Source organism: Ranitomeya imitator, chromosome 1, assembly GCF_032444005.1.
Source record: "Ranitomeya imitator isolate aRanImi1 chromosome 1, aRanImi1.pri, whole genome shotgun sequence".
Lineage (NCBI taxonomy): Eukaryota > Metazoa > Chordata > Amphibia > Anura > Dendrobatidae > Ranitomeya > Ranitomeya imitator.
In genome coordinates, this window is record NC_091282.1 from 738051703 (window position 1) to 738079033 (window position 27331).

Below are 27331 nucleotides of genomic sequence, written 5' to 3' on the forward strand. Positions count from 1 at the left end.
ATGGGTTGCCATGACATCCAGGGGTCTGCTGTAGACCCCTGTGCTTGTTATGATAGTGTTCCTGTGAAAGCCAGCCTGTAGCTGGCGTTCATAGGAAAGAGTGATTTTCTTTATACATAGCAGTACTGTAGCAGTGAGGCATGCACAAATAATCACAATTTGAAGTCCCACAAGAGAACTAACAAGTGTAGATGAAAGGGGTAAAAAAAGTTTTGAAAATATGAAAAAAAAAAAAAAAAAAAAAACATTAAAGTTCAAATCACCCCCATTAAAAATGAAGAAATTAAAAAAATATACATTTGGTATCAATACGTGAGCAACAATTCGATCAATCAAAATATAAAATAAATTAATCCGATCGGTAAACGGCATAATGAGAAAAAAAAAACAAAACGCCAGAATTTAGTTTTTCTTGGTTGTCACAAAAAATAAGCCATCCCACAGTCCTATCGATCAAAAATTGAAAACATTACGGTCTCTGAAATTGGTGACAAAAGCAAAATTTTTTTTTTTTTCAGATTTTTTTTCTTTCACCACTTAAATAATAATAATATAATAATAATAATAATAAATCATATTTGCTATCTCTGTAATTGAACAGACCTAGAGAATCATATTGCCAGATCAGTCTTGCCAAATAGTGAACATGATAAATAGAGAAAATAAAAAAAAACGCTTTCCAGTACATCACATGATAAAATTAATTGTGGCATTCAAAAGTACAACTCATCCCCCCCCCCAAAAAAAAAAAATCTATCATGAATCTATGTGGATGGAAAAATTAAAAAAATTATGACTCTTGGAAGAAGGGGAAGAAAGAACAAAAAACAAAAAAAAGGGAAATTGGCTGAGGCAGAAAGGGGTTAAATTAATTCAGATGATGTCAGGCTCACCTTTCAAAACTCAGTAAAAATGCCCCCTACCACCCATACTATAATCAAAAATAAAAAAAATAAAAAGTTGGAAAAAAAGTTGTTCATTTGTTTTTATTTTTTTAATTTTGTTATTGAGCCTAGTACGGGATATGGCTAATAAGGGGGTCAAAAATTGCAAAAAGTTTGATGCCGAAATAAAAGGTAGTATAAGGATGTTAGATGTGCAATTTCTTAATAAATCAGTTAACTAATGAAAGACAGCTAAAATGAACATTCTGCGTTCAGATATTCCTCTTGATATAATTGTGTAATTGGAAAGTTAGAGATCTTTCAGAAAGCTGAGATTTTAAAGGATTTTCTCTCCTTCTTTCAATTTAATGAGCCCAATGTTAACAAATACTCCCATAGAGTTTGACTTTTAGCCGCGACAAACGCTGGAATTGTCCTTGAAGTTTCCAGCACTTAGCTGTTAGGCATTGAGTAATAATAGATATTTTCATTCATTTTTAACTCTAATGTATCTGGACATCCAGACAACAATGCGTAGCTGGCAGGTAACCTCTTTTAGAAGTTAAAATGTTAACAAAATTAATGGATTGTAATTAATAGCTTAAAGTGTAAAACTCAGTGAAGCAAGAGAGGGAGCTGGTGAAAAATGATCTTCCCAAAAGACATGCAACTTCATTATATATACAAGACAAATAATCCCTTTTGTTGGTGCTGAATACTTTTTAGATTCTTTTGTTGTAAGGACATGAGCAGTATTCTTCTGGACATTTTATAGAGTCTCAGATCGAATCACTGGAGGTTTGTGTTTTTAAATGAGCAGTTTCTTCAAATCTGATTATATTGCATGTAATTGTCTCTTCAGAGATGAAAAGGACTTCTAGTGCAATCTATTGATAGTAGCAATCTTAAAAGTCAATACCAATCCTTTTAAAGAGCCTTGACCCATGACTTAATATAAAAGCCAAATGGGAATCTCAATTTGCAGACACGTGTTTTGGGGTGTTGCCCCTCCTCAGTGCAAAGCATGAGATCGGATTTGGCTGAATAAGAGGCCTCTGACTAGGGTATAGGGAGTAACATTTCTCCTTATGGAGAGTGACATGCCTGAGATGTCAGGGTATAGAGGCTTATTGTATATGCAATGCCCCTCTGTTAAAGGGACACTGTCACCTGGATTTGGAGGGAACAATCTTCAGCCATGGAGGCGGGGTTTTTGGGTTTTTGATTCACCCTTTCCTTACCCGCTGGCTGCATGCTAGCTGCAATATTGGATTGAAGTTCATTCTCTGTCCTCCATAGTACACGCCTGTGCAAGGCAAGATTGCACCTTGTGCAGGCGTGTACTACGGAGGACAGAGAATGAACTTCAATCCAATATTGCAGCCAGCATGCAGCCAGCGGGTAAGGAAAGGGTGGATCAAACACCCCAAAACCCCGCCTCCATGGCTGAAGATTGTTCCCTCCAAATTCAGGTGACAGTGTCCCTTTAAATTACAGCTCTGGTAAAAATTAAGAGACCACCACATCATGGGCAGCCCAATCTCCAGACCTGAACCCCTCTGAAAACCTCTGGAATGTAATCAAGAGGATGATGGATAGTCAGAAGCCATCAAGCAAATAAGAACTGCTTATATTTTTGTACCAGGAGCAGTGTGAAAGACTGGTGGAAAGCATACCAAGACGCATGAAAGCTGTGATTAAAAATCATGGTTATTCCACAAAATATTGATTTCTGAACTCTTCCTGAGTTAAAACATTAGTATTGTTTTTCTAAATGATTATGGACTTGTTTTCTTTGCATTATTTGAGGTCTGAAAGCACTGGGTTTTTTTTTTTACATTTTGACCATTTTTCTTTGTCAGAAAAAAAATACAAAATTTATTGCTTGGAAATTCGGACACAGGTTGTCAGAAGTTTATAGACTAAAATAACAAATTTAGATTTTACTCAGAAATATACTTATAAAGAGCTTAATCAGACAAACTGAACATTTTGCAGTGGTCTCAATTTTTGCCAGAGTTCTAAATATGCAACTTGTCTCTTCAGAGTGGAATAGGACTTTACTCTCCATAAGGAGAAATGTTACTCCTTGGATGCCAAGCAGGGACCTCACATACAGTCAAATCAGATCTTGTTTTGCACTGAGGACGGGAAACAGATGTGTGCAAATTGTTCGGATTGCTACTTACAATAGGTGCCAAAAGAGTTCAAGTCTTCCTCTTCTCTAAAGAGACAATAAGCATATTTAATTTCCCAGAGGAGCATTGCACAGCCTATCAGCCTCGGGTAAGGCATGTCAGGCATGTAACACTCCATGAGGAGAAACATTACCCCTTACACCCCATTCATTATCCATTAAGATAGACCACTGGTTGGCTCCATCCTCTTTGCTACTTTGGCAAAACTTCATTCTCCAGAGAAACCCTTAGGGAATTAGGAATGGGGTTGAGGAGGAAACCAACACCAGTATCTTCTGTCCTAGGTGCCAAATTCAGTGCCTAAATAAGGAACCTAAATTGATTGATGGTTCCCCATAGCCAAATTCAATAATAATGAAACCAGGCGCACTACTATACAAGGGTAATCAGGGGAGATGCAAAAGCCAGCAGTAAAAACAAATAATGAAGCAAAAAAAAAAGAAAAGCACTGCTGTAAGGCATGCACCCTACACCAAAATAATAAAATGTAATAATTTTATTGACACACAATTACAGAAAAAGGAAACATAAAACACAAGTAAAAACATGTGAGAACAACCACTCAAACCCCCTACAATAAACAGATTCAATAAATGCCATGCAATCTTATAACCCTGAGGCAATATAGCTTCTAATGAATATTTATCCAATGCACCCTGGCATATCGGTAATCAGAACATGTATAGGTTTGGACGATCCCTAGTATGACCTAAAAAGGGACCAAATATGGGTGACAGATCAGTCAAATAAGATTGATAATGGTGACCGATGGCTGATGAGCCACTAAAAGAGTAGAGGCCAAATGTACCAGAAAAGACACTTACAGCAAGATAGCCAGGAAAAGAAGAGCCAGGCAGGAACATCCAAACAGCTGGAGATATGAGTGGATACCCCGAAATGACCCCACGCGTATCGCCGTAAGCCGTACGGCTTAGTCAGGGGATGTACCACAATTGTGGCCAAGAGGGTATAAATACCTTAGTAATCAATAGCTAATAGACTGCCGGTGTGAGTTGGAAAGCAGCTTGGTGAGGGCGGAACTGAGCATCCGGAAGTGAGAGCAATCCAAAAAAGGCAGACGTCTCTGCCAGAGAAAGCGCATGCGCAAAGTGGAATGCACGTGGCACGCGCAGGAATGCACATGGTGTAAGGAAAAGTAATGAGGCGCTTGCTCAGCTCCCAGAAGACAAGAGGAGGAGGAGGGGGGAAGGAGAGGGAGGGATAGTGTGTGGAGGGAAAGGAAAAAAAGTGAAGGGGACCTAAATTGATTGATGGTTCCCTATAACCAAACTTTCTCCTCTCCAATCCATCCTGAATATGGCAGCCAGGGTCATATTTTTGTCAAGCAACTACACTAATGCCTCCACCCTATGTCATTCATCGCACTGGTTACCCATCCGCAACAGAGTACAATATAAACTTAAAACTCTCACCCACAAAGCTCCATACATCTCCTCACTCATATCTATCATCTTACCCATGCTCACAATTTTGCAACTGGCCTAAGTCTATCATCCTTCATAATCCAAACCTCGCACCTCTGTCTGCAAGACTTCTCTCATGATGTTCCAGTTTTCTGGAATGCACTACCCCAGACAATCTGACTAATACCTAAAACCTACAATATTAAGTGTGCTTTAAAAACATACTGTATCTCTTTACACAGGCTTATCACCTTACTTCACTAATCTACCTCTTCCCTGTTCCCTCTTTCGAATTTTTCCTTAGAATTTGGTCTCTCTTGTCTAGCTGTATCCACATTGGAGGCTATACAGTATCTACTGGCTGATGACCAAATCATGCAGCTTATATATGAAATGCCCTTTTGTAGAGAAAAATTGTAAAATCTACAAAGACATATCTAGAGATGGGACATATCAACCTCACATTGAACATATGGGATTAATTATAACTTGTGAAGTGAGAAAGAGCTGACACTTCAATCTCCATTGAAGTAGGACCTTCTGCCATGCACAGGTAATTACAACAGGAGATTTGTTGAGAACCAGCCATCAAGTCTAGGATTCGTATACTCAGAGGTGGACAAGTACATGGGCTTCATCTGTTCAACTGTATTAACTCAGACACTCAGGAGCCAGTGTTCAGTGATGAATATTCGTTTGCAGCGATCCGATATTTATAAGAGATATATTTTTTTTTCATCGTAGCGAAGGAACGAACATAACTGATTCACTCACATCACTGTAAAGCTGGCCGAACACCTCCATCTTAACATTGGGTCAGATGGATGGTGCTATCGATGCCATGTTATATTTATGGGACTTCATATATATTTAGGGACTATATAGCGGCAGGGTCTGTTCCACAGGATTGGCGCATAGCAAATGTGGTACCAATATTCAAAAAGGATTCTACAAGTGAACCTGGAAATTATAGGCCAGTAAGTCTAGCCTCTTATGTTCGTAAAATATTTGAAGGGTTTCTGAGGGATGTTATTCTGGATTATCTCAATGAGAATAACTGTTTAACTCCATATCAGCATGGGTTTATGAGAAATCGCTCCTGTCAAACCAATCTAATCAGCTTTTATGAAGAGGTAAGCTATAGGCTGGACCACGGTGAGTCATTGGACGTGGTATATCTCGATTTTTCCAAAGCACTTGATACCGTGCCGCACAAGAGGTTGGTACACAAAATGAGGATGCTGGGTCTGGGGGAAAATGTGTGTAAATGGGCTTAGTGATAGAAAGCAGAGGGTAGTTATAAATGATATATTCTCTAACTGGGTCGCTGTGACCAGTGGGGGTTGCGTAGAGGTGGGTGTTGGGGCCTATTCTCTTCAGCATATTTATTAACGATCTGGTAGGAGGTTTACACAGTAACATATCGATATTTGCAAATGATACAAAACTATGTAAAGTAGTCAATACAAGATAGATGGATCTGGATAAGTTGGAAACTTGGGCCGAGAGGTGGCAGATGTGGTTTAACAATGATAAATGTAAGGTTATACATATGGGAATAAGGCATCAATATCACCATTACACACTGAACGGGAAATCACTGGGTAAATCTGACAGGGAGAAGGACTTGGGGATCCTAGTTAATGATAAACTTACCTGGAGCAGGTAAGGCAACAGCTGCCAAGGCAAACAGGATATTAATAATCATAATCATCTTTATTTTTATATAGCGCTAAGATATTCTGCAGCGCTTTACAGTTTGCACACATTATCATTGCTGTCCCCAATGGGGCTCACAATCTAAATTCCCTATTGGTATGTCTTTGGAATGTGGGAGGAAACCGGAGGAAACCCACGCAAACACGGAGAGAACATACAAACTCCTTACAGATGTTGACTTTGGTGGGATTTGAACTCAGGACTCCAGCGCTGCAAGGCTGCAGTGCTAACCACTGAGCCACCATGCTGCTGATCCCCCAGGATCATGGGGGGCATTAAAAGAGGTCTGGACACACATAATGAGAGCATTATACTTCCTCTGTACAAATCCCTGGTTAGACCGCACATGGAGTACTGTGTACAGTTTTGCGCACCAGTGCTCAGGAAGGATATAATGGAACTAGAGCGAGTACAAAGGAAGGCAATAAAATTAATAAAGGGGATGGGGGAACTACAATACCCAGAGAGTTTAGCAAAATTAGGTTACTAAAATTGGTTACTAATAACCATGTATAAGTATATGAGGGGATAATACAAATACCTCTCCGAGGATCTGTTTATACCAAGGAAGGTGACGGTCATAAGGGGGCATTTCCTATGTCTGGAGGAGAGAAGGTTTTTCCACCAACATAGGAGAGGATTCTTTACTGTAAGTGCAGTGAGAATCTAGAATTCCTTTCCTGTGGAGGTGGTGATGGCGAACTCAGTCAAGGGGTTCAAGAGAGGCCTGGATGTCTTCCTGGAACGTAACAATATTTTATCTTACAGTTATTAGGTTCTTTAGAAGGACGTAGATCTGGGGATTTATTCTGATGGCATATAGGCTGAACTGGATGGACAAATGTCTTTTTCAGCCTTCCTAACTATGTTACTACTAGATGGTGGCCCGATTCTAACGCATCGGGTATTCTAGAATATGTATGTATGTATGTATATAGCAGCCACATAGTATATAGCACAGCCCACATAACACAGACAGCCACGTAGTATATAGCACAGCCATGTAGTATATAAGAGCCACGTCATATATAACACAGCCCACATAGTATATAGCTGAGCCACATAGTATATAGAAGAGCCATGTAGTATATAACACAGCCCACATAGTATATAAAACAGCCACGTAGTATATAGCACAGCCACGTAGTATAAAGCACAGCCACGTAGTATATAGCAGTCACGTAGTATATAGCAGCCACGTAGTATATAGCCGCCACGTAGTATATAACACAGCCAAGCAGTATATAGCACAGCCAGGTAGTATATAACACAGCCCATGTAACAGACAGTGTAGTATATAGCAAAACCACGTAGTATATAGCACAGCCACATAGCATATAGCATAGCCACATAGTATATAGAAGCCACTTAGTATATAGCAGCCACTTAGTATATAACACTGCCCACGTAGATTATAGCACAGCCGCATACACAGCCCACATAATATATAGCACAGCCCACATAATATATAACCCAGCCCACGTAGTACATAAAACAGCCCAAGTAGTATAACACAGGCACATAGTATATAACACAGCCCATGCAGTATATAACACTGCCCACGTAGTATATAACACTGCCCACGTAGTATATAACACTGCCCACGTAGTATATAACACTGCCCACGTAGTATATAATACTGCCCACGTAGTATATAACACTTCCCACACAGTATATAACACTGCTCACGCAGTATATAACAATGCCCACGCAGTATATAGCACAACCCACGCAATATATAACACAGCCCACGTAGTATATAACACAGCCCACGTAGTATATAACACTGCCCATGTAGTATATAACACTGCCCACGCAGTATATAACACAGCCCACGAAGTATATAACACTGCCCATCTAGTATATAACACTGCCCACATAATATATAGCACAGCCCACATAGTATATAACACTGCCCACATAATATATAGCACAGCCCACACAGTATATAACACTGCCCACGTAGCATATAACACTGCCCACATAATATATAGCACAGCCCACATAGTATATAACACTGCTCACGTAATATATAGCACAGCCCATGTAGTATATAACACTGCACATGTAGTATATAGCACTGACCACGTAATATATAGCACAGCCCATGTAGTAAATAACAATGCCCACGTAGTATATAACACTGCCCACGTAGTATATAACACTGCCCACGTAGTATATGACACAGCCCATGCAGTGTATAACACTGCCCGCGTAGTATATTACACTGCCCACGTAATATATAGCACAGCCCACGTAGTATATAACACTGCTCACGTAATATATAGCACAGCCCACGTAGTATATAACACTGCCCACGTAGTATATAACACTGCCCACGTAGTATATGACACAGCCCACGCAGTATATAACACTGCCCGCGTAGTATATAACGCTGCCCACATAATACATAGCACAGCCCACGTACACTGCCCACATAATATATAGCACAGCCCACGCAGTATATAACACTGCCCACGTAATATATAGCACAACCCACATAGTATGTAGCAGCCACACAGTATATAACACTGCCCACGTAATATATAGCACAGCCCACGTAGTATATAACACTGCCCACGTAATATATAGCACAGCCCATGCAGTATAACACTGCCCACATAATATATAGCACAGCCCACGTAGTATATAACACTGCTCACGTAAAATATAGCACAGCCCACGTAGTATATAACAGCCCACGTAATATATAGCACAGCCCACGTAGTATATAACACTGCCCATGCAATATATAGCACAGCCCACGCAGTATATAACACTGCCCATGTAGTATATAGCACTGCCCAGGTAATATATAACACAGCCAACGTAGCATATAACACTGCCCACGTAATATATAGCACAACCCACGTAGTATATAACACAGCCCACGTAGTATGTAGCAGCCACGCAGTATATAACACTGCCCACGTAATATATAGCACAACCCACGTAGTATATAACACAGCCCACGTAGTATGTAGCAGCCACGCAGTATATAACACTGCCCACGTAATATATAGCACAGCCCACGCAGTATATAACACAACCCACGTAATATATAGCACAGCCCACGTAGTATATAACAGCCCACATAATATATAGCACAGCCCATATAGTATATAACACTGCCCACGTAATATATAGCACAACCCACATAGTATATAACACGGCCCACGTAGTATGTAGCAGCCACACAGTATATAACACTGCCCACGTAAAATATAGCACAGTCCACGTAGTATATAACAGCCCACGTAATATATAGCACAGCCCATGCAGTATATATCACTGCCCACGTAGTATATAACACTGCCCACATAATATATAGCACAGCCAATGTAGGATATAACACTGCCTATGTAATATATAGCACAGCCCATGTAGTATATAACACAGCCCACGTAGTATGTAGCAGCCACACAGTATATAACACTGCCCACGTAATATATAGCACAGCCCACGTAGTATATAACACTGCCCGTGTAATATATAGCACAGCCCACGCAGTATATAACATTGCCCACATAGTATATAACACTGCCCACGTAATATTTAGCACAGCCCATGTAGTATATAACACTGCCCACATAATATATAGCATAGTCCACGCAGTATATATCACTGCCCATGCAGTATATAACACTGCCCACATAATATATAGTACAGCCCAGGTAGTATATAACACTGCCCATGTAATATACAGCACAGCCCACGCAGTATATAACACTGCACATGTAGTATATAGCACTGCCCACGTAATATATAGCACAGCCCATGTAGTAAATAACACTGCCCATGTAATACATAGCACAGCCCACGTAGTATATAACACAGCCCACCTAATATATAGCAAAGCCCACATAGTATGTAACACTGCCCACGTAATATATAGCACAGCCCACGCAGTATATAACACTGCCCACGTAAAATATAACACAGCCCACGTAGTATATAACACATCCCACGTAGAATGCAGCAGCCACGCAGTATATAACACAGCGCACGTAATATACAGCACAGCCCACGTAGTATATAACAGCCCACGTAATATATAGCACAGCCCACATAGTATATAACACTGCCCACGCAATATATAGCACAGCCCACGCAGTATATAACACTGCCCATGTAGTATACAACCCTGCCCACACAGTATATAACACTGCCCATGTAGTATATCGCACTGCCCACGTAATATATAGCACAGCCCACGTAATATATAACACTGTCCACATAATATATAGCACAGCCCACATAGTATATAACACAGCCCACGTAATATATAGCACAGCCCACGTAGTATATAACACTGCCCACGTAATATATAGCACAGCCCACGTAGTATATAACACTTCCCACATAATATATAGCACAGCCCACGTAGTATATAACACCGCCCACGTAAAATATAGCACAGCCCACATAGTATATAACACAGCCCACGTAGTATGTAGCAGCTACGCAGTATATAACACACCCCACGTAGTATATAACAGCCCACGTAATATATAGCACAGCCCACGTAGTATATAACACTGCCCGCGTAATATATAGCACAGCCCACATAGTATATAACACTGCCCACGTAAAATATAGCACAGCCCACGTAGTATATAACACAGCCCACGTAGTATGTAGCAGCCACGCAGTATATAACAAAGCCCACGTAATATATAGCACAGCCCACGTAGTATATAACAGCCCACGTAATATATAGCATAGCCCACGTAGTATATAACACTGCCCATGTAATATATAGAACAACCCACGTAGTATATAACACAGCCCACGTAATATATAGCACAGCCCACTTAGTATATAACAGCCCACGTAAAATATAGCACAGCCCACATAGTATATAACACAGCCCACGTAGTATGTAGCAGCCACGCAGTATATAACAAAGCCCACGCAATATATAGCATAGCCCACGTAGTATATAACACTGCCCATGTAATATATAGAACAACCCACGTAGTATATAACACTGCCCACATAATATATAGCACAGCCCATGCAGTATATAACACTGCCCACGTAGTGTATAACCCTGCCTACGTAATATATAGCACAGCCCACGTAGTATATAACACTGCCCACGTAATATATAGCACAGCCCATGCAGTATATATAACTGCCCACGTAGTATATAACACTGCCCAAGTAATATATAGCACAGCCCACGTAGGATATAACACTGCCCACGTAATATATAGCACAGCCCACTTAGTATATAACACTGCCCTCGTAATATATAGCACAGCCCACGTAGTATATAACACTGCCCTCGTAATATATAGCACAGCCCACGTAGTATATAACACTGCCCAAGTAATATATAGCACAGCCCACGTAGTATATAACACTGCCCACGTAATATATAGCACAGCCCACGTAGTATATAACACTTCCCACATAATATATAGCACAGCCCACGTAGTATATAACACCGCCCACGTAAAATATAGCACAGCCCACATAGTATATAACACAGCCCACGTAGTATGTAGCAGCTACGCAGTATATAACACACCCCACGTAGTATATAACAGCCCACGTAATATATAGCACAGCCCACGTAGTATATAACACTGCCCGCGTAATATATAGCACAGCCCACATAGTATATAACACTGCCCACGTAAAATATAGCACAGCCCACGTAGTATATAACACAGCCCACGTAGTATGTAGCAGCCACGCAGTATATAACAAAGCCCACGTAATATATAGCACAGCCCACGTAGTATATAACAGCCCACGTAATATATAGCATAGCCCACGTAGTATATAACACTGCCCATGTAATATATAGAACAACCCACGTAGTATATAACACAGCCCACGTAATATATAGCACAGCCCACTTAGTATATAACAGCCCACGTAAAATATAGCACAGCCCACATAGTATATAACACAGCCCACGTAGTATGTAGCAGCCACGCAGTATATAACAAAGCCCACGCAATATATAGCATAGCCCACGTAGTATATAACACTGCCCATGTAATATATAGAACAACCCACGTAGTATATAACACTGCCCACATAATATATAGCACAGCCCATGCAGTATATAACACTGCCCACGTAGTGTATAACCCTGCCTACGTAATATATAGCACAGCCCACGTAGTATATAACACTGCCCACGTAATATATAGCACAGCCCATGCAGTATATATAACTGCCCACGTAGTATATAACACTGCCCAAGTAATATATAGCACAGCCCACGTAGGATATAACACTGCCCACGTAATATATAGCACAGCCCACTTAGTATATAACACTGCCCTCGTAATATATAGCACAGCCCACGTAGTATATAACACTGCCCTCGTAATATATAGCACAGCCCACGTAGTATATAACACTGCCCAAGTAATATATAGCACAGCCCACGTAGGATATAACACTGCCCACGTAATATATAGCACAGCCCACTTAGTATATAACACTGCCCTCGTAATATATAGCACAGCCCACGTAGGATATAACACTGCCCATGTAATATATAGCACAGCCCACGTAGTATATAACATAACACACGTATTATATAGCACAGCCCACATAGTATATAACACTGCCCTCAGAATATATAGCACAGCCCACGTAGTATATAAGACTGCCCACATAATATATAGCACAGCCCACATAGTATATAACACAGCCCACGTAGTATGTAGCAGCCACACAGTATATAACACTGCCCACGTAATATGTAACACAGCCCACGTAGTATATAACACAGCCCACGTAGTATGTAGCAGCCACGCAGTATATAACACAGCCCAAGTACAGTGTAGCAGTGTGGGCACCATATCCCCGTTAAAAAATTTTTAAAATAAAAAATAGTTACATACTCACCCTCCGGCGGCCCCCGGATCCAGGTGAGGCATACGCAGCATCAATAGTAAAAAGTTTGTCACACGGGGTTAATAGCATCGTTAAGGCTACGTTCACATTAGCGTTACGCTAATGTGCGTCGCTGTTGCGTCGGCGACGCAGCGGCGACGCGCCCCTATGTTTAACATAGGGGACGCGTGCGTCTTTTTGCACGCGTTTTCCGACACGTGCGTCGTTTTAGACGCTAGCGTCGGACGCAAGAAAACGCTACAAGTTGCATTTTTCTTGCGTCCGATTTCGGCAAAAAACGACGCACGCGTTTTTCCGTGCGTCGCCGCTGCGTCGCCGACGCAACGGCGACGCGACGCTAATGTGAACGTAGACTTAACGGACCGCGTTATGCTGCGGTGTAACACAGTCGGTTTAATGGACTGCTACAATTCTATGTGGGTGACGGACACTGACGGGGGGGAGTATGGAGGGGGCACTGACTGCAGGGGAGTAGGGGGCGGCCATTTTGCGGCGGACTGTGCCAGTCGCTGATCGGTCGTGACCGCGACCAATCAGCCACTTGGGATTTCCGTGACAGACAGAAAGACAGACAGAAAGACGGAAGTGACCCTTAGACAATTATATAGTAGATGTTTCATCTCTATATAAAGGTAAAGTTGTGATGGGAAATATAACAATATTTAGTGCATGGGACCTCCAGCGGCGAAGATATGCTGAAAGGTTTGGCTCTTATAATCTTCTAAAGACCTAGCACATCCCATAACCAGTCCCCCATATGAACTCACCAAGGGGAGGTATGTGTGTGTAACCTTGATCTACTGTAATAAAAACCAGAGTTTGAGTTTTTGCCTTTTTTGAGTCCTGATACAGCTTGCTGTGGTACTGTCTGTTTTCCTAAAAGGAGTGCTTCCCTCCACAAAGTTCTGAACCATTTCCATTACACAGGTTTTGTATTTTTCTTTTGCTATCCCTTTTATCATATATGATTGTTTATACAGTATTCTTTTACTCTCATTTTGTATCATCTTCATATTTTTTTTATAAACAGTGCCTACCTTTCTGGATAAAATATATAAAATGTAATAGTTCTGTTACTCTTGCTTTGTAAACCGCATCCCTGACTCCATACGCTACCTGTAACGGGTGTCCAATCTGCCTTTATAAAAGATTGGTGGTGGCAGCTAGTAGTTTATTTTGTTATTGTGCACTTGGCAGTGATCGTATTGAAGTGTATATATATTCCATGTGTTGGAATTGGAGGTGTATATACCATACATTCACTGCAAATTCCCAAATAAATAGCCTAGTAGGGAAAACAGCCATGGCCTCAACCATCACTGGTCAGTCAATTGCATACTTGTCCTGGCTATTGGAGGCAGTGGTGTTGCTTCCCCTGACATGCCCTATTTATTATAACAATGTTTGGACCATATGTAAGAGGGTGTGTCATGAAAGATTAAAATCCTCAGAACTGTGCGGCATTGGTGACTGGAGACTGCCACCTACCATCCAAACGGGAACCTGTGGAACCAATAAGAGGGGAAGTGTTTCGAGGAGGATAAGTCCAGATTGAGCACCAGTTCAGGTGACATTCATGCCGCAGTTCCCCAATACATATAAGGTCAGATTGACAAGGCGGGAACACACTTGGTGCCAACAAGAGAGAGCAGGGGGACGCGTATTCAGAGGGACATCACAGCCGAGATACCGAGACGTGCTCGAGAGACCAGACCAGTGGGCTACTGCGTGCCTGCGAGTAAGATACAGACTGCGCCAGGCAAGATCAGTGGAACAGACCACACCAGTCAAGACCTGAGGCCCGGTCCTGTGCCAGTCAAGGTCAAGAGACCAGGTGATGCTAGACAAGGTCTAAGGCCTAGCCTTCCTCCGTCAAGATCCTACAGATGCCCGTCACAGGTCAAGCTCTGAAGATCCGGCAAGTACCCCAATCCAGAAGGGAACTTCTGTGGCAGCAGAGCCCATGAGGCGTGAGTGAACCAGGCCGTTAATTCTGACATAAACGTACAGTACAGAGAACAGCGTGGGATGTTGAAACAGACAGGATGAGGACCTACCAAAGTGCAGGAGGCCCAGGGAGCATTGACTGACTTTGTCAAAAGGACATACAGCCTAGTTGGAAGAAATAGAGATCCCAGCTAGGGCCTGGAAGATAAAGGGGATTGTTATGACAACACCCTTGTTACTGTGAATATTGTTTTTATTAGAAACCTGATACATGCAATGTAGTGAATTTGTACTGCAGGAGTTACAGTGCATTGATAATAACCTTGCTATTACTGTATATTGAATATTGTACTCCTTAAGTACCGTTATTCACAAATTACTCTTCATTCCATTTACCCCCCTACAAGTATTTGTACCCAGAGAATAAATAGTTAAATTGGTTTCTTCCGCCTTGTCCTTGTCTGCGTGTTGCTTCCAGTGACCTGCTTACGGAGTGCCCCACTAGGACCTACCTTGGAGTACTTGGGCCGGGACCGGTGGACGTTAAAGGGCTGGTCACGGCAGCAGCGACATGGTCCGTGGCCCTGGGCGTCCAAGTAAAAGGGAAGGTCTTTAAAGGGATTATTTGGAATAAAAATGTTTGTGACGCCACCTGTGGTATTCTGTCAGGGATGACCACTGCTTAAAGGGGTCCACTGGGAATGATGGTACTGCAGCAGGGGTGGTATGGCTTCCACAGGTGAAGCTGAATTCCCAGGGCTCCTGATGTAATAGGCAAAGATGGTGTGGTGCCAGAAAGAATCAGAGGACACAACTTTGTAATCTCTTTATCTTTTACTGGTGGTTTTAGGCCACAGTCCAGGGTACCGGTAACAGGTGATGGTGAGGTCTGGTGGCCTTGAAGTGATTATGGATCCCCCTTTCAGGTGAGGTTGGAAGCCTTCCTTCCTGTGCTGTAAGGCAAGTCCCTTGCTGCCTATGGCTTCACACAAGGTCCTCTTTCTCTCTGTCCTAAGACAGTACCCGCATGGCAGGCAACGCAAGCCTTTTACAGGTGTCTCTAATTATGACTTCGGGCTCTATATGTTGCTGTGCCTTTGAGTGTGGGTGCGGGCATACAACCTGAAATCTTCTGCCCTCCAGTTTCTGCTGTGGGGCATACAGTCCCACACAGCCTCGGACTCCCAATGACCGATTCCTGCGCTTCAGCGTGTGAGGGAGCTCAGTCGCAGCTCCCCTCCAGCTCTTTACTTCTCCTATGCTTCTTCTCCTCTCGCACATCCTACAGACACAACTCTGTCTGACTCTTCCACTCTGGTATTTGTTTTTAATGTCTTTTCTGCTCAGGTTTGTCAGGCGTTGTCAATGTGTGCTGTACCCCTTTATTTCAGACTGATTTGAGTGTATGCTGTCAGAGTCGACGGTGGATAATTATTGACAGGTCCAGTTTTGATATAAGACCCTATTGGGTCTGTTTATCTATGTCTTTTAACGGCCACTTGGGGGTGGTGAGATATCATTGAATAGGATCTCCTGGTTATGTGTTAATGTCTGAGGTCTTCTGTTAATGGTTATGTTCTTTTCCCACAGGACGGTTCCCCCCTTTTATTGGGATTATATGTATATGGAATGGGGATGTCAGTATATTTTTCATCCTATCGCTGTGTTTCTGCACACATTGTGCCTTGGTTGCGGTGGTTCTAGTGACATGGTGGCCCGTGCGATGTGGTGAACGAGGTATGTAAACTGCGGGGTCGTCCCTTGGGTGGGTTTCCCACCAGTTGGTGGGTGGCTAGCTCCGGGGGGCCCCGCGGGTGCATCCTCGCCATCACATCTCTGGGCGGAGCCAGTTATTGAACGCTGCGGTCCATCGCTGTGGCCCATGCGATGTGGTGAGTGTGGTATGTAGACTGCGGGATCGTCCCTTGGGTGGGTTTCCCACCAGTTGGTGGGTTGCTAGCTCCGGGGGGCCCCGCGGCTGCATCCTCACCATCACATCGCTGGGCTTAGCCAGTGTTTGAACGCTGCGGCTGAGGGCATGAATGTGGTGCGGTTACTGTGGCAACGTCCCGGTTTGGCCCCGCCCCCCCGGGGGGTGTGTATGTGACGCTCTTGGTTCTGGATGGGTCCCCAGTTGGGGGCGTGTCTGGAGGGGCAGGCGCCGACGCTCCCGGGTTTGAGTGGGTGGTGGCATAGGATGTTTTAAGCGCTTTGTTGATTCTATTACAGGCTCCCTAATTGGTGGTGAGGAAGTTTCCGGACATGTGATTTATCTGAGGGCGTCGTCAGGCTTCATGACATCTAAGAGAGCCTGAATCCGATTGGCAATGGATTGTTTATTACTCCATGTGGTGGTGTGGTGATTGGTGGACTGTCGTGTGAAGATCACACCTCCGGACTCTGACAGATGAAACTCCTTTAGACTGTACTGCAGTTTTGTACTCTGGTGGGGTATATGTATATTTTGTACATGCAATCTGTACCTGGGTGGGGAGATTTTTATTAGGTATATGTTTGATTTTTGTTTTTATTATTGTATGTATTGTTATATTATGTGGGGGGGTGGGGCTTGTTGTTGATTGGTGCCCTGTGTGGTGCCTACACCATTTATAGCCGGCCCTTTGCACTGTCAGGACATGCTTGATAAAGACCAATTAGGTCGAAACGTTGCTGTCTGCTGTTTTTATGGCTTTAATAAAGAATTGAATTTTGGAATACACCCGGATGGAGCGCTGTCACTTTTGTGCTTTGGACTTCGTATGGCTCTAGGTGGTTCCCGGGACCTGGACGTGCGCTCCTGTTTGTGAAGTGCGGTAGCCATCTTGTTTGCTTTTTGACTCTTCCACTCTGGTCAGGAGCTGCAGCACCATGTGCTTGCACGGCTCCAGCTCTCCTGCTCTCTCCACTCTCCTCTACTGTCTGCTACCAACTACTCTAACTCCTCCTCCAAGCCAGAACATATATCTAGGGAAGTTCCCCTGAAACCGGGTTTAGAGCTCCCCCTCCTGGCCTGGAATCAGAACATGTTACATGTATGTGCTACCTGTTAAAGGGATCCTCCTCGCTTCCAGGCATGGCATCACCCTCCCTGAAAGGAAGGCAACACCACTGTAACAACCGGCTTCCTGGGGTGTTACACTTACACATACATGACAAGCACTTTTTACTTATTGTACCCCCCTATTTCCTCATAGGCTACGTTCACATTAGCGTTGTGCGCCGCTGCGTCGGCGACGCAACACACAACGCACTCAAAAACGCACCAAAACGCACGCAAAAACGCTGCGTTTTGCGACGCATGCGTCGTTTTTTGCCGAAATTCGGACGCAAGAAAAATGCAACTTGTTGCGTTTTCTTGGTCCGACGCTTGCGGCAAAAAAGACGCATGCGTCGCACAACGCAACAAACAAAAACGCATGCGTCCCCCATGTTAAATATAGGGGCGCATGACGCATGCGTCGCCGCTGCGTCGCCCGACGCAAACTAGCATAACGCTAGTGTGAACGTAGCCATAGATTGTAAGTTTGCGAGTAGGACCCTCACTCCTCCTGTAACTGTGGAACTGTGTGTTACTCGGTAATGTCTATTATCTGTACATGTCCCTGTTTAATTTGTCCGGAATATGTTGGCGCTATAGAAATAACATTTTTTTTTTAATTATTATAGTTTGGTGCCTGCCATATTTCTAGACATCAGGTTGAGCTCAACCTCTACAAGCAAATTGGCACAAATGGCATATATGCTGGCACACCAGTGCTACATTTCCAGAACATAACTTTGTTTGCATAAGTTGTGTGCTCATTTGTAGGGAAGTTCAAGTTCACCTTTATTGCCTTGCAGCAGATGCCAAGATATTGCAGTGCCCATCAGCACATTATAACAGCCTGTCCCGGCATTATTTTCAGAATGTGCAGAGAGACGTATATTCTGCTGCTGGTGCCCTCAGGCCAACAGTCGGGGATTGGAAACTCTCTGCTACCTTGCTGATTATTATGTGTAAGAGGAAAACTTCTGATTAATAAGATATTATTAATGTAATTCTTATATTTAGATCTCCCCTTTCCTGTGCTGGGGCAAGGGTCAAGAACCAGGAGATTCTATACCGTTTGTGCCTCTGTCTAGCCAGCACCAAATGACTCATAGCTTAGAGTAGGGGTTGGCAATTTATTTTCACCAAGGAGCCACATGAAAAACCGTGACTATTGTGGAAGGCTGCACCAATAGGTCAAAATTAATTCTGCTCAATATTAATATTAGCATATTAATTATAATTATTTTTATTAATATTAATTGTATTCCTTAATATTGAGCAGAATTAAGTATACTGACATCCCCCTATAAATGATTTGAGCCCACCCACAGCCCCTTCTACATACCGTCAGAGCTCCCACACAGCAACCCCATATACAGTATGAGCCCCACACAGCCTCCCCATATACAGCATGAGCCCCACGTAGCCTCCCCATATACAGAATGAGCCCCACACGGTCTCCCTATATACAGCATGAGCTCCACACAGCCTCCCCATATACAGCATTAGCCCCACATAGCCTTCCCATATACAGCATGAGCCCCACATAGCCTCCCCATATACTGCATGAGTCCCACACTGCCCCTTTATACATAATGCATGAGCCCCACACAGCCTCTATATATACTGCATGAGCCCCACATGGCTTCCCCATATACAAAATGAGCCCCACACGGCCTCCCTATATACAGCATGAGCTCCACACAGCCTCCCCATATACAGCATTAGCCCCACACAGCCTTCCCATATACAGCATGAGCCCCACATAGCCTCCCTATATAGTGCATGAGGCCCACACAGCCCCTCTATACATAATGCATGAGCCCCAGACAGCCTCTATATATACTGCATGAGCGCCACATGGCCTCCCTATATTATTATTATTTATTTATATAGCACCATTAATTCCATGGTGCTGTACATGAGAAAGGGGTTACATACAGGGTTATAGATATAATTTACAGTACACAAATTTATGATGACAGACTGGTACAGAGTGGAGAGGACCCTGTCCTTGTGGACTTACAGTTAGGTCCATATATATTTGGACAGAGACAACATTTTTCTAATTTTGGTTATAGACATTACCACAACGAATTTTAAACAAAACAATTCAGATGCAGTTGAAGTTCAGACTTTCAGCTTTCATTTGAGGGTATTCACATTAAAATTGGATGAAGGGTTTAGGAGTTTTAGCTCCTTAACATGTGCCACCCTGTTTTTAGAGGGACCAAAAGTAATTGGACAATTGACTCCAAGGCTATTTCATGGACAGATGTGGGCAATCCCTTCGTTATATCATTCTCAATTAAGCAGATAAAAGGCCTGGAGTTGATTTGATGTGTGGTGCTTGCACTTGGAAGGTTTTGCTGTGAAGTAAACATGCGGTCAAAGGAGCTCTCCATGCAGGTGAAACAAGCCATCCTTTAGCTGTAAAAACTGAAAAAACCCATCCGAAAAATTGCTACAATATTAGGAGCAAAATCTACAGTTTGGTGCATCCTGAGAAAGAAAGAAAGCACTGGTGAACTCATCAATGCACACAGGCCTGGGCGTCCACGGAAGACAACAGTGGTGGATGATCGCAGAATAATCTCCATGGTGAAGAGAAACCCCTTCACAACAGCCAACCAAGTGACCAACACTCTCCAGGAGGTCGGCGTATCAATATCCAAATCTACCATAAAGAGAAGACTGCATGAAAGTAAATACAGAGGGTTCACTGCACGGTGAAAGCCACTCATAAGCATCAAGAATAAAAAGGCTAGACTGGACTTTGCTAAAAAACATCTAAAAAGCCAGCACAGTTCTGGAAGAACATTCTTTGGACAGATGAAACTAAGATCAACCTCTACCTGAATGATGGAAAGAGAAAAGTATGGCGAAGGCGTGGTACAGCTCATGATCCAAAGCATATCACATCATCTGTAAAACACGGCGGAGGCAGTGTGATGGCTTAGGCATGCATGGCTGCCAGTGGCACTGGGTCACTAGTGTTTATTGATGATGTGACACAGGACAGAAGCAGCCGAATGAATTCTGAGGTATTCAGAGCCATATTGTGTGCTCAGATCCAGCCAAATGCGGCAAAACTGATTGGTCGTCGTTTCATACTACAGATGGACAAGGACACAAAACATAAAGCCAAAGCAACCCAGGAGTTTATTAAAGCAAAGAAGTGGAATATTCTTGAATGGCCAGGTCAGTCACCTGATCTCAACCCAAATGAGCATGCATTTCACTTGTTAAAGACTAAACTTCAGACAGAAAGGCCCAAAACCATTAAAAAGGAGGAAACACAGCGTCTGGTGATGTCCATGAGTTCAAGACTTCAGGCAGTCATTGCCAACAAAGGGTTTTCAACCAAGTACTAAAAATGAACATTTTATTTAAAATTATTGAATCTGTCCAATTACTTTTGGTCCCTTTAAAAACAGGGTGGCACATGTTAAGGAGCTACAACTCCTAAACCCTTCATCCAATTTTAATGTGGATACCCTCAAATGAAAGCTGAAAGTCTGAACTTCAACTGCATCTGAATTGTTTTGTTTAAAATTCATTGTGGTAATGTCTGTAACCAAAATTAGAAAAATGATGTCTCTGTCCAAATATATTTGGACCTAACTGTACATTCTACGGGATACTGGGGAAGAGACAGAAGGTCAGGAATGCGGCAGCTCTGGTGGTGGTGAGGCGGCAGCTCGGGCGGTTGGTGAGGCGGCAGCTCGGGCAGGTCGTGAGGTGGCAGAATGGTTATTGCAGGCTGTAGGCTTTCCTGAAGAGATGGGTTTTCAGGTTCCGTCTGAAGGATCCAAGGGTGGTGGATAATTGGATATGTTGAGGCGTGGAATTCCAGAGGATGGGGGATATTCGGGAGAAATCTTGAAATCTTGGCGGTTGTGTGAGGAACGAATAAGTGTGGAGGAGAGCAGGAGGTCTTGGGAGGATTGAAGATTACGTGAGGGAAGATATTGGGAGATTAGTTCAGAGCTATAGGGAGGGGACAGATTGTGGATGGCTTTGTAGATCAGTGATAGTAGTTTGAACTGGATTCTTTGAGGAATTGGGAGCCAGTGGAGGGATTTGCAGAGGGGAGAAGCAGGGGAGTAGCGAGGAGAGAGGTGGATTAGCCGGGCAGAAGAGTTGAGGACAGACTGGAGTGGTGCAAGGGAGTTAGTGGGAGGCCACAGGAGGGTGTTGCAGTAATCAAGGCGGGAGATGATGAGGGCATGCACAAGAGTTTTAGTAGAATTTGGGGTTAGGAAGGGACGGATTCTGGCAATATTTTTGAGTTGGAGGCGACAGAAGGTGGTGAAAGTTTGGACGTGCAGTTTGAAGGACAGGGCAGAGTTGAGAGTTACCCGAGGCAGCAGAGAGAGAGCGTGGTGCCATTTACCATAATAGATAGATCAGGTAGGGGGATACGCGAGATGGGGGAAAGATGATGATGTACAGTACAGATATCAGTTGTCACGGATCCCCACTCTGTGGTGTCACTAATTCGTCACGTACCCGCTTTCAGCACATGACTTGGGGTTGTGCCTGCAAGGGTTAATCTATCTCCGTACTCTCAGTCCAGCATTCAACCTCTGTCCTATGCTGTAATGGGAGCATAAATCACACACCGACCCAGGCCACACACCCACTCATACATGCTGCCACCCCTCACCGAACACACGGGCGATGAGTCCCGGAAATATTAATAATAATAATAATATACAGAATGAGCCCCACACAGCCTCCCTATATACAGCATGGGCCCCACAAAACCTCCCCATATACAGAATGAGCACCATACAGCCTCCCCATATACAGCATGAGGCTCACATAACCTCCCCATTTACAGAATGAGCCCCACAAGGCCTTCCAATATACAGCATGAGCCCCACACAGCCTCTCCATTTCCAGCATGAGAACCCCATAACCTCCCCACATGCAGCCAAACATCCCATACACATAAAAAAAAAACACAGCATAATTACCTTGTTCCCATTCCCCCGGCACTCTGCTCATGTCTCCGATACACTGACACTCTGCAGTGAACAGCTGACGCAATGAAATTATATAATCTTGTCAGCTGTTTCACACGCTGACTGGTGTAAAAAGGTGGCTGTGGCCCCTCCTTCATCTATGTATTATCGCAGATGCAAACAGAAGACAATGGTGACAGCAGACGGGGGCAGGCATGGTGCGGCCAGTGGTGCCATTGTTTTCAACCCCAAGGCTGTCTCAGTCTGCGGGCCGAACTGGAACAGTCAGCGGGCCAGATCTGGCCCGCGGGCTACACTTTGTCCTGCTCTGGCTTATTGGATTCACATCTCCAGTAAAAACACAACCCTCTAGTATATTGGACTATTTCCAAGCTGAAGTCTCCCAGTGAGGTCTAAAGGGTAATTTTTGTAATTTTTTTTCCATATGTTATTTTGTACTCTATATCAGTATTGCGAAAAAAAAATAACATTGCATTGTAGAAGTAGATTTTTTTTTAACAAATCTAGTCATATCAATGAGAAAAAAATCCTCTTCAAGCAACCTGGCTTCAGCCCTGACCTTGTGTAGCCATATTGGTCTACCTCAATATGAGCTTTGGATTAAGGACAATATAAATAAACAGATATCTAAAATATAAAGAAGTTATCTGGAGGGTTGTCTATGGCTCAGAGCATGATTTGTAAGCGGAATGTCTATACTTCACCATCTGAACAAATTCATTCATAATTAATAGTTACTTACGCCAAATATATACCTTCCGAATTTCAGACTCTAAAGTTTTTGAGGATTGATATGCATAAATCCAACAAAAAGTAAAGGTTAAAAAGTAATAAAAAATTATGCCTCCCCATGAATCACAGGCACTCCCCTCAACTGTTCTGCCACCACAGCTTCGAGTTTTGATCCCTCGGGTCTTTGGATCAGTATCTAGACTCTTCTGGCTCATGGGATCATGTGTTGCATGATGCACGTCAGGAACGTCAAAGCAGTACGTCGCGCCCCATGTGACCATTTGAGGACTAGTCAACACCTGAACATAAGAAGACCAGAGTGAGTGAGTGGAACGATCAGATCAGGAGCTGTGGTGGCAGGATAGGGAATATAATCTTTTGTTAATTTTGTAACCTTTTCTCAGCACTAGATTTTTGCTTTGGAGTTTGGAAAAAACATCAGATGATAAAAAAGCATCTTCGTGGAGCACTTTCAATTAAGATCGAATATTATTCAGATAAAATCCAATCTTCAGGCCAATTTGAGCAAATCTGCCTGAAATAAATTTCAAGACAGTTGCTTAGCTTATCTCTACACTTAACAGTAATGAGAAAGAGTTAAAGTTAAGTTATATACATATTTAAAGGAACACTAAGCACAGAAATTGCACAAAAAGACAAATATTGCTGCTCTTCCTCCCTTTTTTTATCATGTTTTGTCTTCCAATACAATTAAATCTGAGAAATATATAAAACAAATTCTCAGGAGCTCAGCTATGTCTTTTCTCTCTGTCCTGTGTCTGGTTGTGAGACAACTGGCTACAGCAGAATCCTCCCCCATCTGCTTTGTTTACAGTAGACCTAAAGATTGCAAAGCCATGCCTCCAGGACTTTGAGGGTGGGGGTTCAGACGCTCACCAGCTGAATATGGAACTGGCCAGCAAGAGGTTAATGTAGGTGTCTGAAGCTAATACTGATTTTCATCTTATATGTCTATTTTAATAATATCACAGTTTTTATAATATGGTGTAATTAAAAATTCCATATCCTTCTCTCTCTAATCTAACTGCCTACGTTTACTTTTTTTTTCTTTTTACCTATTTCTATTTTGATGATGCTTCGTTTGAGAATCCCTGGTACATGCTGAGATACTCAGATGAAGCATCATCAGAGGGAAGAACTGCGGTCATTGCCACAGCCTCTATCCCCACCCTGAAATGAAGCATCATCATCAGCGATGCTTCATTTCAGGGGCTGGGCTAGTCCCTGCTCTACTGAGCATGCATCTTTTGTCAATTGTGATAAATCTTCAGTTCGAGCTCCCATCTCATTGTGCAATATTCTTCTCAGTGCACCATGACAGTGCCCTCACTCCCTGGCTCTTATCATAAGTGACAAGATGGCAAGAGAGTGCGCATTGTAAGGAGATGCCCTACCCCTGAAACAGACATCGCTGTCAGGTGTTGGACTATTCTCTACTCGCCATATTCTCTACTTAGAATGAATACTGATATTGCGCACTGCTGCCAGCTCATCAATTCTAATTGGAATCAGTGAGGGAGCGCACTGTCACTGTCAAGTGAGAAGAATATTGCACCATAAGAAGGGAACTTGTACTGAGCATATGTTGGAATTAAGCAGTTAGATTAGAGAGTGTAGGTTAGGAATTTTTTAAATTAAACCATAACTATTATATTGAATCAACAGAGTGACATTTAGGATGAAAATCAATATTAGTTTTGGACCATCCCTTTAACTCCTTAACTCTCCATAGGATTTCTATGAGATTGATTGGTACAAGATCCTGCAGGAAATACTGCGGACTAAGGGCTTGTTTCCATTTGCGAGATATACGTCCGTGTCTCGCATGTGGAAACGAAGCTCTGGCGCCGGCACTCCAGAGCGGAGCGTGCGGCTCCATGTGTTGCTATGCGGCCGCACGCTCCGCTCCGGAGTGCCGGCGCCAGAGCTTCGTTTCCTCATGCGAGACACGGACGTATATCTCGCAAGTGGAAACAAGCCCTAAGAAACAGGAAAACTATATTTTTTGTTTAATTTAATCATTCATTTCTAGGTTTAGTGTCCCTTATTTACAGATCACACATGTGAGAACAGCACTCTTTGCATCTTTTCCAATGACCACAAGCTGAATGGACATGACACAGGTCATACAAAGTATCAGTAGATGGTTAGTGATGGAGATGAATGTAGTTAGTTGTTTAGAATTGAAATGCATAATTTTTGGACGTTTACCTCATGGACTCGTACCTTTTCTGTATCAATGCCTTTCGACATGGACCACGTTGATACAATGTAATCCATGACTCTCTCACTAAGGCCTTTAGGAACTTGATAGAGTTTGAGGAAGTCACGCACATTGTTCAGCACCTCATGATAGCGGTTGGTGTTGGCATACATTTGCTGGAAAATGGTGGTCACGTTTCCAAAAATAGTTGCATAAAGGAGAGCTAAAAGAGAAAGGTCATCGTCAGCTAGAAATGGAACAGTTGACATTTTACTTTTTTTTGCAATATAATTAATTGTACAAGGCATTAGGAAAAACAATTGTAACACCATTATATTTAATAATTCAGTATAAACATCATATAAATACAAAAGTACTTGTTTCACAAGGGACTGTGACATTTAATGTAATATACCCATTTGGAAACACAGCAAATTCATTATCACATTTGTTTCTTTTTTTTGTCCAGTTTTCAGTGTTTTTTTGCCTATTTTTCATTACTCTTCTTTTAATTTGCGCCTTTTTAGGCTATGTGCCCACGTTGCAGAAATGCTGCGGAAATGTCCGCAGCATATCCGCAACTCCCTGCTGTGGGTAAACGCATGTAGAATTCGCATGCGTTTTTCCGCAGAACACAAGCGTTTGGCAAGCGTTTATAGCTTGCAGAATGCTTGCATTTTCCAAGCGATTTGAAGCATCGCTTGGAAAAGTGATTGACAGGTTGGTCACACTTGTCAAGCATAGTGCTTGACAAGTGTGACCAACTTTTTACTATTGATGCTGCCCAAGCAGCATCAATAGTAAAAGATAGAATGTTAAAAATAATTAAAAAAAGAAAAAATATGGTTTTTCTCACCTTCCGACGGCCCCCGGTCTCCTCAGAGGCGCTCCTGGTACGTTCTGTTCCCAGGAATGCTTTGCGCGAAGGACTTTTGTAATGTCATCTCAGGTGATTCACGTAATGCATCCCTGGGAAGGCCGCGTGCACCGCTGAGAGGCAGCAGGACTCCAGGGGCCATCAGAAAGTAAGTATATCCGTATTTTTAATTTTAATTCTTTTTTTTTTCAGGAATATGGTACCCAGGGAATCATCCGTGCCTTTATAGACTTTCTACTAGGCACTGCTCCTGATAGCCAGTTTCCTACTCCACACTGATGACGGGCAAAAACCCCGAAACCGCTGTCTGTGGATGGATACCATGCTTGGCATAGGTGGTTTTCCCTTATTGGATGTTTTCCTTTATTGGATGCTGCCCTTCCCGTGGTTGCTCCTTCCTGGAGAAAGGCCTGGCTATT

General features: G+C 42.9%; 1 protein-coding gene across 1 annotated transcript in view; it reads right to left on the reverse strand.

Annotated features, from left to right (window-relative positions):
* The window catches only part of KCNH5 (potassium voltage-gated channel subfamily H member 5), a 649354-nt gene that overhangs the window by 172348 nt on the left and 449675 nt on the right, over window positions 1-27331 (reverse strand). Inside the window, exon 8 of the mRNA XM_069733797.1 lies at window positions 26059-26258. Within this exon, the coding sequence (XP_069589898.1) occupies window positions 26059-26258 (200 nt within the window). The remainder of the gene's footprint in view (window positions 1-26058; window positions 26259-27331) is intronic.